The sequence below is a fragment of the Entelurus aequoreus genome, linkage group LG17 (genome assembly GCF_033978785.1).
Source record: "Entelurus aequoreus isolate RoL-2023_Sb linkage group LG17, RoL_Eaeq_v1.1, whole genome shotgun sequence".
Classification (NCBI taxonomy): Eukaryota; Metazoa; Chordata; class Actinopteri; order Syngnathiformes; family Syngnathidae; genus Entelurus; species Entelurus aequoreus.
The window spans coordinates 27,959,696-27,973,915 of NC_084747.1; the positions used below are offsets into that span (position 1 = coordinate 27,959,696).

Here is a 14,220-nt window from a genome sequence, read left to right on the forward strand (position 1 = left end):
ACATATTTCCTGTATCTCATTACAGTGTATCCGAAAAAGAGTAGGAAGAAGCAAAATTTCTTTAATCCTTTTTACATTCTATCGCAGTTTCCAACACATTTGTTTGTTCAGTTTCTCTACTTAATCTGTAATTAGGGATGGGTACCGTTCACATTTAAAATCGATACCCTACCAATTCCCGGTACATGGGAATCGATGCTGGTACTCATCGGTAACAATATTCGTGACTCTTGTGTGCTAATAAATGGTAATTATTGGTTTTATTAAAATGTTATTTTTACTGTAACATTTAAAATGGACTTAGACTTAGACAGACTTTAATGATCCACAAAGGAAATTGTTATACACTGTAACTCAGTTACAAAGGATGGAAAAGGATAATGATCACCTGGGCACAAAAAGAGGGCGAAAACAACAAGTAAAAAGTAGACCAAAAATGTACCATAATATACAAAAATATCAATATAACATATATATAATATATACATATAGTATATACAACAATTGCCATTTACAAAGATTACAGTATATATATATATATATATATATATATATATATACATATATATATATATATATATACATATATACATATATATATATATACATATATATATATATATATATATATATATATATATATATATATATATATATATATATATATATATATATATATATATATATATATATATATATATATTAGGGCTGCAACAACTAATCGATTAAATCGATTATTAAAATAGTTGCCGATTAATTTAGTCATCGATTTGTTGGATCTATGCTATGCGCATTTTTTTTAAAAAAAATTTAAACCTTTATTTATAAACTGCAACATTTACAAACAGCTGAGAAACAATAATCAAAATAAGTATGGTGCCAGTGTGCTGTTTTTTTTCAATAAAATACTGGATAGGATAGAAAAGTAGTTTGCCTCTTTTATCCGATTATTAATTGATTAATCGAAGTAATAATCGACAGATTAATCCATTATCAAATTAATCGTTAGTTGCAGCCCTAAAATACAGTATATATATGCGAGATAGTGCGCATGTGTCGATCTAGACGGCCGCTGCTGCAGTTCCCGCCGTCTTTATTCTTTTTTGTACTTTTATATTTACTTTTCATCTAGTCGTGCCCTTCTAAACATGCAGTTTAGAAGTGTTTTGTTCGTCCTACTGACGGTGGGGACACTACTGAAGAGCTCAGATGGACAACAATAGAGGTGAGGCTCCTTTATCTACACCAGGGAACAGTTGTTAGCGATACCAGCTGTTAGCATCCAGCTAACGGACCCGGCGCTAACTAACCAGATCCCGGAGGAGCTGGAAAGGACTAATGGAGGTTCTCGTGGCTGTCGAGGGAAAGGGAGACGTTTGAGACAGAAGAGGGCTGAAGCGAGGAGGGAGAGAAGGAGATATAAACCAGATCTTCCTTCCGTCGTCATGGGTAACGTGCGGTCTCCGGCAAATAAAATGGATGAGTTGTCGGTGCTTGCCGGTAGTCAGAAAGAATATCGTGAGTGTAGCCTAATGTGTTTTACTGAGACGTGGCTGCACGGCGATGTTCCTGATAGTAACATCTCTATAAACGGGTTTCAAACTGTGCGCTCTGACCGGCACCGAATCAACGGCAAGCGGAAAGAAGGGAGGCTTGCTTTGTCTATTAATAAGAAATGGTGTTATCCCGGTCATATCACAATAAAAGCGCGACACTGTGACCCGAATATAGAGATGTTAGCTGTAGGACTCAGACCATATTATTTGCCCAGGGAGATTCTGCATGATGGCGGTATACATCCCCCCTCTGCTAACGCCGCAGCTGCGAGTGACGTCATCCACACAGACTCCAAACCAAGCACCCGAAAGCTCTCATCCTCATCTCGGAGGATTTTAACCATGTTACTATGGACAAATCACTACCCAACTTCACCTAGTATGTCAGCTGCCACACCAGAGGAAATAAGATCCTGGACCTGCTGTACGCGAACATCAAGGATGCGTATAGCCCCATACCACTACCAGAGCTGGGCCGGTCAGACCACAACTTTGTTTACCTCAACCCCTGTTATGTGCCTCTGGTCAAAAGACAGCCTGTGATCAAAAAGACAGTGAGAAGGTGGTCAGAGGGGGTCCAAGAGACACTACAGGGCTGTTTTGAGGTAACTGACTGGCAGGTGCTCATGGAGCCTCATGGAGAGGACATTGACGGGCTCAGAGTGCATCACAGACTATATGAACTTCTGTGTTGACTCAAACGTCTCATCAAGGACGGTCCCCTGCTACCCAAATAACAAGCCGTGGGTGACCAAGGACATCAAAGCCCTACTGAATGAGAAGAAGAGGGCATTCAACGCTGGTAACAGGGAGGAGGTGAAAAGAGTTCAGGGGCTGCTGAAGACCAAACTCAGGGAGGCCAAGGAGAACTACAGGAGGAAGCTGGAAGGGAAGCTGTAGGACAACAACATGAAGGCGGTTTGGAGAGGTAAGCAGACCATCACGGGCCTCAAACCGTCAGGGGGTAAGGGGGTGGACGGAGAAAAAGAGAGGGCCAATGAGCTAAACCAATTCTTTAACAGGTTTGATACAATGTGCTTATTCTGGTTGTGGTACATGGTGTAATGATAAGTGTGACTAGTAGATGGCAGTCACAAATAAGAGATACGTGTGGACTGCAGGTTGACGCCTGTTCAATAAATCACGCTCGCAAGTACAGGTAAGTAAGCAACACTAAAACTTTTGGGAATATAGAACATTTTTGTCAAAATGTTTTAGTACAACCTTGGTAAGCTACGAAGCCGCACCGCTTCATGGATTTTCGGAGCATTACGGCTACCATAGTCAGACGTGCTGTGTTTCCACATACGGGTATTACTGTATGATGGTGTGTATATAAGGACATCAAAATAGCACCTATTATGAGACATTATTCTGCGTTTTTGTTTCGCAATATTATGCAAAACCAACTTTTCTTACCTATTGGTTCCTGCTGATGTGTATTTGGGATCTGCATAAGTCCTGAACATGTTCGCAAGTCCGCCATTGTAGTCAAAAAGCTCCTTCTTTTTCTCTATCCACTTGTTGTGGGGCATTCATCCTACGCTGTTGCCAGTTGTAATATAAAATAGCGTAAATTTCTAACTTATATCTGTCAGTAGACTTGCTATGGAAGCGCCAAAAATGACCTGTACAACAAAGATGGCGGGGAGAAGACGTTGTCAAAGTGGATGCACATAAATAAGACCGCCAACAAAACGGCGCATGCTGAAGATTAAAGTTAAAGTACCAATGATTGTCACACACACACATTAGGTATGGTGAAAATTTGTCCTCTGCATTTGACACATCCCCTTGTTCACCTCCTGGGAGGTGAAGGGAGCAGTGGGCAGCAGCGGTGCCGCGCCCGGGAATCATTTTGGTGATTTAACCCCCAATTCCAACCCTGATGCTGAGTGCCAAGCAGGGAGGCAATGGGTCTCATTTTTAAAGATGTGACGTTTTGTGTGATAAAACTAAATCTATGCAACATTTTGACCAAAGAACCACTGTTACATGTTATTTAGATCACCAGGAAGTGTTTTAATGTAGAAAAAAATATCATAATGTGACCCTTTCATGCACCTTATAATCCAGTGCACCTTTTGTATGAAAATAGACCTGAATAGACCCGTTCATCGACAGTGCGCCTTATATTCTAGTGCGCCTTATGGTCCGAAAAATAGGGTAACTGAATATTTTGCATTTGAATTTAGTGAACTGATTTTTTTTTTTACATCAAATTAAGCTGACAATTTAATTGTATAAAAATGTACGGGCAAAATTTTAGTAATTTCAATCAAAATTTTCCAGAAGTGAGTCTTGAGTTTTGAAGCAACAAATATATTTTTTTACAGTGAATTTTAAAACACTGTGTGTAGGTTGACAAACTGATTTTAAGAACACATGAATTTTTATTCAATGAAATTGTAAGCATAATTTGATTTAAAAAAAATTCAATTGACAAAATTCAAACATAGATAATTTAGTTACATAAATTCAGTGTCCAAAAAAAAAGCTTTAGTTAAAAAGACACAAATTAATTACCGTATTTTCCGGACCATAGGGCGCACTGGATTATAAAGCGCACTACCGAAGAATGGTCTATTTTTGATCTTTTTTAATATATTAGGCGCACCAGATTATAGGGCACATTAAATGAGTCATATTGTTATTATATTTTTCTAAATGTAATAGTGGTTCTTTGGTCAAAATGTTGCACAGATGATGTTTTACAGATCATCTTCAAGCTGCTGTCTGACAGTCGCTTCCGGATGCGCCTTTTTGTGGGCATTCTTATTTAAGTGGCTCACCTTCGGCAGCGTTTTCTCCCCGCCATTTTTGTTGTAGCGGTGTAGCGTGCAAGGGCGGGAGTGGAAGAAGTGTCAAAAGATGGAGCTAACTGTGTAAATGACATTCAGACTTCACTTCAATCAATAACGGAGCAGCATGGGGACGGCGTGGCGAAGTTGGTAGAGTGGCCGTGCCAGCAATCGGAGGGTTGCTGGTTACTGGGGTTCAATCCCCACCTTCTACCATCCTAGTCACGTCCGTTGTGTCCTTGGGCAAGACACTTCACCCTTGCTCCTGATGGCTGCTGGTTAGTGCCTTGCATGCCAGCTCCCGCCATCAGTGTGTGAATGGGTGAATGTGGAAATACTGTCAAAGCGCTTTGAGTACCTTGAAGGTAGAAAAGCGCTATACAAGTATAACCCATTTATCATTTATTTATTTAGCATCTCCTCATCCGGAAACAACCACACCGGAAATGTGTCCCGTGAAAAACGTCCAACCGGAACTCTAATAACTAAAGTTCCTTGGGTGAATAATGTAAACTCACTACACTGGTATGTTTTAGCGCTTTCATGATGAGTTTACTGACAGATATAAGTAAGAACTTTACACTACTTTATATTAGAAATGGCAACAGCGGAGGATGAATGTCCCATAACAAGAAGATAGAGAAAAAGAAGAAGCTTATCGACTACGGTGATGGCGCGGATGCGCACAATTTTTCAGGATTTATGCAGATCTTAAATACAGATCAGCAGGTACCAGAAGGTAACAAAAGTTGCTTTTGCTTAATATTGCAAAACAAAACGCCAGATAATATGTCCTACCTTATACACACACCATAATAATACTCGTATTTTGAAGCACATCAAGCGGTGCAGCTTCATAGCTTACCAACGTCATTCTAAGACATTTTGATAGATTTTTGAGCGCCGTGTGTAATGTTCTATATTTTCAATGGAACATATAAAAAGTTGTTTACTTGAGTCATATTGCCATCACAGTGCAGTCTGCACGTATCTCTTATGTTAGACTGCCATTTACTGGTCACACAATAGTTTCGAGGTGGGTGAGCTCAACCAAACTTATTCCTTACATTAGGCGCACCGGGTTATAAGGCGTACAGTCGAGTTTTGAGGAAAAAAATAGGATTTAAGTGCGCCTTATTGTCCGGAAAATACGGTAATTAGTGTGGTAAAATAATGTGTAAAAAATACTGTAATGAAATAAAGAATGAAACATAAGATGTGCGAGTACCTTCACGGAGAATTGGGATGTCTTTCTCTCGCAACAACAGCTTGTCACCGAGCGCGGACAATTCCTCCTGTGAGCGCTGCAGAGATATGGTCAACTCCCCAACCTGAAATAAAAACGTAATCAACGCCAATCAAAACAACCTTTTTACATCAATGACGTAGAAGTGTGCTGCTGCACACCTGTGCTTGCAGTTCCTCTCTCTGTCGCCTGCTTTCCTCTAAAGCTTTAGCCATTTCAGCGCTAACCGTCTGCTGGCCATCCAACGCCGCCTAAATGAAATAACCGAGTTAGCGTTTTTCCCAGGAAGATGACTTATTGCAGCAGTTCTGACCTTGCACTCATCCAGCTCTTCCTTCTGTTGCGTCAGAGCCACATTTGCCTCCTCTCTTTGCCTTTCCAAGCCAGCCTAAAGAGCAGTGATGGGATAGTAGTATTAGCTGCATTGATACATGATCCCATACACAAATATTTCATTAGAACTAGTAGTAGTAAGTGGAGCACAACTTGGCGAGGTGGATGTACTACCAACAGTTGTGTAATATGTTTTAGTATACACGTTAGGTGGGCGGCATGCCTGTAACTTGGGATGTCACCTAACCTGACTCTCGCCAAAACCTTGTAATTCGCTGAGCTCCACACAAGGTTCTGGACTCGAAGGCATTGCAAACTCCTTCCAGATAGCAAAAAATAATGAACCAATCAGGATGACGTAGCGCCGAAGCGACTGTTTGATTCAAACAACAATGGCGGCACGGAGTGAGGAGTCGTGTGCTGACATTGATTCTGCTATTGCAACTGTTTTGCGACATCGATGGAATATTAATTATTTAAAAGATGAACAGAGAACGGATTTGAAGGCATTTATTGGTGGCTAGGATGTTTTGGCTCTTCTTCCGACAAGGTTTGGATTTCCCCAGCGTCGCTCTCATCAGCGTCACGGTTTGATTTCGATGTGAGTGGTTGAGGTAGCACATCATTCAAGATAACGGACAAGTGGTTTATCCAATCACATACAATGATTTTTTTTTACAAGGCCCTGCCTTCTGAAATACATCTCCTATTGAGAACTCCCAGATTCTTGTGTGGAGCTCAGCGAACGACAAGGATCTGGCGAGAGTCAGGTTAGATGTCACCATGAATCGCAATGAAAACTTCCCAACGTTACCATTATCGTTTTGAATAAAAAATTATCGGAAAACCGTGATTGGTCAATTGGTTTGCAAACGTCACATCTCTAGTGTTGTCGGTCCGTGAGTATATCAAAGAATCAGATTCTGATAACACTTTGATAAACTCATGCTCTCTCTCTGAATCTCAAAGCAGCAATATCTCTTGATATTTTTAAATCTTCTTTAAAAACTCACTTACTTGTGCTGGCGTTTAACTAGCTGAGCTGGACATATGTATGGACATTTTTGTCTTTTTATTTTTATCCATTTTTAACTCTGTTTTATATATTTTGTATTTATTGTGATTTGTATTATTCTTAATATTTTACCTATTGTTTTTTTACACAATTCTTATGCATTTTAACTGTGTTTTACATATAGAATGTTTTGTGCTTATTGTGATTTTTATGATCATTTTCAATATTTGGACACTGGCCGAGAGATAGTGGGCGGCCGAGGGTGGAGTCGGCTCTCTTGGTTGCTTTGTTGGGTCTGCTCCTGTCTCTGGCCATGCTCCCCGCAACCCCGGCAGACGATGGCGTGGAACACCAAAGAGGCCACAACAGTGTATATGTTTTTTTTTGTTGTTGTTGTTGTTTTACTTTTGTGGCTGTGTGTAGAAGTGGCTGATTGCATCAGCTCTGCTCTTTTAATGTCTTTAATGTCCTTTGATGTTTCCTTCCTACACACATGTTTATGTGTGCTATGGCTATGAGTTTTTTTTCCCCTTGGCCTCAGTCTGGACCCCCTCTCTGGCTAAGACCGTTTTTTGGGGGTTTTTTTCAACCCCCCCAGCGTTTACCCGTTTCTCACCTTTTTTGTAAGGGGAGCCGGAAGTTGGCAGACCCGTCAGCGATCCTGTTCTGTCTCCCTGTAATGTTTGTCTGCTCTTGAATGGGATTGTGCTGAAAATCTTAATTTCCCCTCTGGGATTATTCAAGTATTTCTGATTCTGATTCTGATATTATCCGTCTGTTTTAGAAATGTGCTATACAAATACATCTACCTTGACCGGTGACACTAGGGGTGTAACGTTCGCAAACTAATTGTGTCTTTTAAACGGCTCTTTTAAGTGAACAATGAAAACCGTTTTTTTGGGAGCCGTTTTTTTTATGCACATACAAATTCAGCGTCGGCAATTGCCCACTGCGCACGTGGGTGCCATCCGACTGGCAACTGGACTAGAAAATGAGTCAGAGTTAATGAAAATATAGCAGATTTTGGATTAACTTTTTCCCAAAAAAAATATATATATTCTTTTTACATATAAAAATATTATCTAATTTTTTTAAATTTTATTTTATTTGGATTCTGCCCGTGTGCAGCTGAAATAGGCTCCAGAACCCTACACGACCCCGTAAGGGACAAGCGGTAGCAAATGGATGGATGGATGGACCTACTCAGTGGCCTCGTGGTTAGAGTGTCCGCCCTGAGATCGGTAGTTTGTGACTTCAAATCCCGGCCAAGTCTTACCAAAGACTATAAAAATGGGACCCATTACCTCCCTGCTTGGCACTCAGCATCAAGGGTTAGAATTGGGGGTTAAAACACCAAAAAGAATTCCGGGCGCGGCCACCGCTGCTGCTCGCTGCTCCCCTCACCTCCCAGGGGGTGATCAAGGCTGATGGGTCAAATGCAGAGAATAATTTTGCCACACCTCGTGTGTGTGTGTGACAATCATTGGTACTTTAACTTTAACTTTACAGGTTCATTATCCTAATGCTGCGATTCTCAAACTGTGGTACACAGGCTCCACCTAGTGGTACACCAAAGAACCACTTGATTAGGCAAAGTGTTTAATTTTCCTACATCCCAACACAGTGTCACTGTTCAAACTGTGTGTAATGTTAAAGTGGCCACATTTTTTAAATATTAAGTTAAAAGTTAAAGTACCAATGATTGTCACACACACACTAGGTGCGGTGAAATGTGTCCTCTGCATTTGACCCATCCCCTTGTTCACCCCCTGGGAGGTGAGGGGAGCAGTAGGGAGCAGTGGGCAGCAGCGGTGGGCAGCAGCGGTGGGCAGCAGCGGTGGGCAGCAGCGGTGGCCGCGCCCGGGAATCATTTTTGGTGATTTATATACTCTGGCTTGTTTTAAATGAATACTTACGCCAGGGGTCAGCAACCCGCGGCTCTTTAGTGCCGCCCTAGTGGCTCCCTGGAGCATTTTTAAAAAAGGATTGAAAATGGAAAAAGATGGGGGGGAAATAATTTTTTTGTTTTAGTATTTTTTTTTTTTTGAGGACAAACATGACACAAACTTTCCCAATTGTTAGAAAGCCCACTGTTCAATATGTTTGTGTGTATGCTTCACTGATGACAGTATTTGGTGAACATCATTTTGTTCTACTAATTTCGGTGGTTCTTGAACTCACCATAGTGTGGACTGTTTACATGTAAAATCTTCCACTCCTTTATCTAATTTTGTCCACCAAAAGTTTTATACTGTGTGTGAATGCACAAAGGTGAACTGTCTTGATGTTATTCACTTGTTATGGAGTGCTAATCAGGCATATTTGGTCAGTGCATGACTGCAAGCTAATCAATGCTAACATGCTATTTAGGTTAGCTGTATGTACATATTGCATCACTATGCCTCAATTGTATGTATATTTGAGCTCATTTAATATCCTTTACTTTCATCCTCTTTGTATATAATTTAGTGTTGCATGTCTCATGACACATTATCTGTATGTAATATTGACTGCATTTCAGATAGTTGTGTGCCATGTTGTTCCAGACCACAGCAAATATTACCTAGCTTGCCAAAGATTGTAATAAATATATTAAAAGAAGACAGCCTGCCGTTTCCTTTAACTTGGACATACACATCTATACCTTTGGCCATTAAAAGCCAGTAGTTTCCAGGAATTATCTCACCTTCTGAGTAACCTCTGATTTACTAATGATTTCCAATGTTGTAAAAATGTGTAGAATAAATATTACATTTCAACATTTCTGTCAACGAAGATTTGCTTCTGCCTGCAACACATAGTCATTTTGATAGTAGGCTATTATAGCTAATATAGACACTTACATCATGTGTTGCCTTCATTTTAACACTTATATAAGGCTTTTCATTTTTTGCGGCTCTAGAAAGATTAGTTTTTTATATTTTTGGTCCAATGTGGCTCTTTCAACGTTTTGGGTTGCCGTCCCCTTAATTAGGCCTACTACGCTACTGTGTTTTAATGTTGGTCATTATGGTGTTTTCTGAGGTGGTACTTGGTGAAAAAAGTTAGAGAACCCCTGTTCTCAAGGGTAATTAGTTAAAGTGTACACACACCAAGCATGGTAGTACAATTTTGTACTAACATTTTTTAATTATAGTTTTATTTATACTTTTTATATCCATTAATGCATTTTATTCTTACTTATTATTTGTGTATTTGTTTCTATATTGGTAAAATGCTGCACATTTTTTTTAATGATAGGGAAATTTCAAACTCGCATGGAAGTATGGCTCCGTCTTATGGAATGTTTACAATAAAAACAACAACAAATACAATTATAGCCAATATTTCAGAATAATTCCTACTACTAGAGTAATATGTGTCCAAATTAAATTATTCTGATCTACGTCTTATCATATAACTGATACTAGTCATTTTTTCCTTGATACAAAAAAAACAAACTAATAACGAATCAGTCTTTTGAATGGCTCTTTGAAAAAATGGCTCCTCAAGATCCGGCTCCCTTCAAAGAGCCATAAATCTCCTCTCTAGGTGACACTGCTCATTTACTGGAGAAGCAAGCTAGAGCTAGCTATCTTAAATGCCAACATGAAAACAAGAAACATAACCGTCTTTCTCCAATTAAAAAACGATATCTAAAATCAATCTAAACTTATACCAACACATATGTGCCTGAGCAACTAAGATATTTAATTTTGTACATGAAACCTACAGGCTGCGCTCTCTTAGACCAGAGCAATTGATCGATACTCGAAGCAATACGACAACAGGAAGTGAATTTGCGTGACGTCTCATAAACCGGACATTTTTCTCAATCATTAAAAAAAAAGAAACACAAAACGTTTCCAAATTAAAATGGAAGAAGACCAATATATTTAAACACTCCAATAAAAATAATATGACTCTTAAGTAGCCGGAACAATATTGCCATACAGTACAAAATATTTATTCTGCAAAGAAAGTATTTTGTGTGGCTATTTATTTATTATTGATTGTTAAGTGTGTATGAGTACTTTTTGAACACATTCAACAATACCGTGATAATAATAATAACCGGGATCATTTTGGTGACTACAATCGTGATATGACACTTTTATGTCCTTACATCCCCGAATTTGGGATACTGTTTGTTTACTGCAGCTTGTTTTTGTACGAACAAGAACAACTTTATTCCTTACATAGGAGCATTAGGACCATAAAACAAAGAAGTTTAAAAAAAATAGCATACCATGCTAGATATCATAAATTACATGAATTAAAATGATTAATTAATCAAGAAAGAAAAAAAGCCTACCATGGTTTCTTGCATTGTATGTTTCTCTGTCTGCAAAGCAGCGACGTTCTTCTCCAGCTGGTCGAGCTTCTCTTTACTCTGCTGCTGAACCAAACACCACTGCTGATCCAAAAAGGCTCTGTCTGCACTCCACTCTTCTTGCTGCCAAAAGAAACACATGAACTGAACACAACATGTGTACGTAAAATGGCAGTAGAGCAAAAAAGGGGATGGATTTTTATTCCAATGTTTACTATTTAGGAATGACATCCTAAATTGTCACAGGTTCAACAGCAGCGGTTGTAATTGTGTTCCATTACAATTGAAAGATCTGATTATAAATCGATTAATAGTGCATCTTTATTTATTAAATTGTCTGTTATAAGTTAGTTGTATTTAATTAATATTACCGTATTTTCCGGACTATAAGGCGCACTTAAAATCTTTTTTTTCCCCCTCAAAACTCAACAGTGCGCCTTATAACCCGGTGCGCCTAATGTAAGGAATAATTTTCCTTGAGCTTACCCACCTCGAGGCTATTTTATTTGGTACATGGTGTAATGATAAGTGTGACAGTTTGACTGATGGCAGTCAAACATAAGAGATAAGTGTAACCTGCACTATGATGGTCTCAAGTAAACAACACCAACATTTTAAATGTTCCATTGAAAATATAGAACATTACAGACGGCGCTCAAAAATCTATCAAAATGTTTTAGTACAACTTTGGTAAGCTATGAAGCCGCACCGCTTGATGTGCTTCAACATACGAGTATTATCATGGTGTGTGTATAAGGTAAGAGATTATCTGGCGTTTTGTTCCGCAATATTATGCAAAAGCAACTTTTCTTACCTTCTGGTACTTGCGCAATATAACGTAAACCGTTGGCCAACCAAAAAGTAACCACAGAACACTATACCGTATAGTGTTCTGTGGTTACTTTTTGGTTGGCCAAGCGGACGTGACGACAGGCTGTCCTCACTCAGGTCTGCACGGACCTGGAGGGGGCGTGCCTTAAGTCCGGCTGGAAATCGGGAGAAATTTGGGAGAATGGTTGGGAGAGGCACTGAAATTCGGGAGGGTTGGCAAGTATGAGATATTCTCACTTCTTTTCTTTTGTCGAGCACAAAGAAAAGAACATTGTAGTTAAATGTAAGTTGTGTCTTGGATCAAAGATCCCGTCTACTGCCCAAAAGAACAATTCAAATCTGCCTGGTTAGGCTTTGCGTATGTCACGTGTGCCTTCCTTAGGTGAAGCCAGGTTTACAGCTATGTTGTTGATTGATTGATTGATTGAAACTTTTATTAGTAGATTGCACAGTGAAGAACATATTCCGTACAATTGACCACTAAATGGTAACACCCGAATAAGTTTTTCAACTTGTTTAAGTCGGGGTCCACTTAAATTGATTCATGATACAGATATATACTATCAAATATATACTAACATCATAATACAGTCATCACACAAGATAATCATCAGAGTATATACATTGAATTATTTACATTATTTACATTATTTACAATCCGGGGTGTGGGATATGGAGGGGTGTGGGGGGTTTAGGTTTGGTTGGTATCAACACTTCCGTCATCAACAATCAGCATCAACAATTGCATCATCAGAGAAATGGACATTGAAACAGCGTAGGACTGACTTGGTAGGATATGTACAGCAAGTAGTGGACACAGAGAGAGAGATCAGACATTGAAACAGTGTAGGACTGACTTGGTAGGATATGTACAGCAAGTAGTGGACACAGAGAGAGAGATCAGACATTGAAACAGTGTAAGACTGACTTGGTAGGATATGTACAGCAAGTAGTGGACACAGAGAGAGAGATCAGACATTGAAACAGTGTAGGACTGACTTGGTAGGATATGTACAGCAAGTAATGGACACAGAGAGAGAGATCAGACATTGAAACAGTGTAGGACTGACTTGGTAGGATATGTACAGCAAGTAGTGGACACAGAGAGAGAGATCAGACATTGAAACAGTGTAAGACTGACTTGGTAGGATATGTACAGCAAGTAGTGGACACAGAGAGAGAGATCAGACATTGAAACAGTGTAAGACTGACTTGGTAGGTTATGTACAGCAAGTAGTGGACACAGAGAGAGAGATCAGACATTGAAACAGTGTAAGACTGACTTGGTAGGATATGTACAGCAAGTAGTGGACACAGAGAGAGAGATCAGACATTGAAACAGTGTAAGACTGACTTGGTAGGTTATGTACAGCAAGTAGTGGACACAGAGAGAGAGATCAGACATTGAAACAGTGTAAGACTGACTTGGTAGGATATGTACAGCAAGTAGTGGACACAGAGAGAGAGATCAGACATTGAAACAGTGTAAGACTGACTTGGTAGGATATGTACAGCAAGTAGTGGACACAGAGAGAGAGATCAGACATTGAAACAGTGTAGGACTGACTTGGTAGGATATGTACAGCAAGTAGTGGACACAGAGAGAGAGATCAGACATTGAAACAGTGTAGGACTGACTTGGTAGGATATGTACAGCAAGTAGTGGACACAGAGAGAGAGAGATCAGAAAGTATAAGAAAAAGTGTCTACATTTGATTATTTACAATCCGAAGAGGTATTATGTGGAAGGGAGGGTGTTAGTTTAGGGTTGTAGTTGCTTGGAGGTGTTCTTTTAGTGCGGTTTTGAAGGAGGATAGAAATGCCCTTTCTTTTACACCTGTTGGGAGTGCATTCCATATTGATGTGGCATAGAAAGAGAATGAGTTAAGACCTTTGTTAGTTCGGAATCTGGGTTTAACGTGGTTAGTGTTAGTGTTGGTGTTATCGTGCTATTTAAAATAGTTTTGTCAATTTGTTCTGGCCTGAAATAAATTGGCTCTTTGAAACATATCTTTGTCTTTGTGTGTTGTATGTAGACTACATTGCTTAGCAGAGTTCAGTGATGCAAATGCATGTCAAGTTGATCAACACATTGTATTATTCTCCAGTGCAATAACAGTATTAAA

At 39.4% G+C, this 14,220-nt stretch overlaps 1 protein-coding gene across 3 annotated transcripts in view; it reads right to left on the reverse strand.

Annotated features, from left to right (window-relative positions):
- Window positions 1-14,220, reverse strand: part of golga1 (golgin A1) — an 80,438-nt gene that overhangs the window by 17,090 nt on the left and 49,128 nt on the right. For all 3 annotated transcript variants that reach the window (XM_062025432.1, XM_062025431.1, XM_062025430.1), the window contains 4 exons: window positions 11,246-11,386; window positions 5,917-5,991; window positions 5,765-5,854; window positions 5,586-5,688 (listed from right to left, as the gene is read on the reverse strand). In XM_062025432.1, the coding sequence (XP_061881416.1) occupies window positions 5,586-5,688; window positions 5,765-5,854; window positions 5,917-5,991; window positions 11,246-11,386 (409 nt within the window). The remainder of the gene's footprint in view (window positions 1-5,585; window positions 5,689-5,764; window positions 5,855-5,916; window positions 5,992-11,245; window positions 11,387-14,220) is intronic.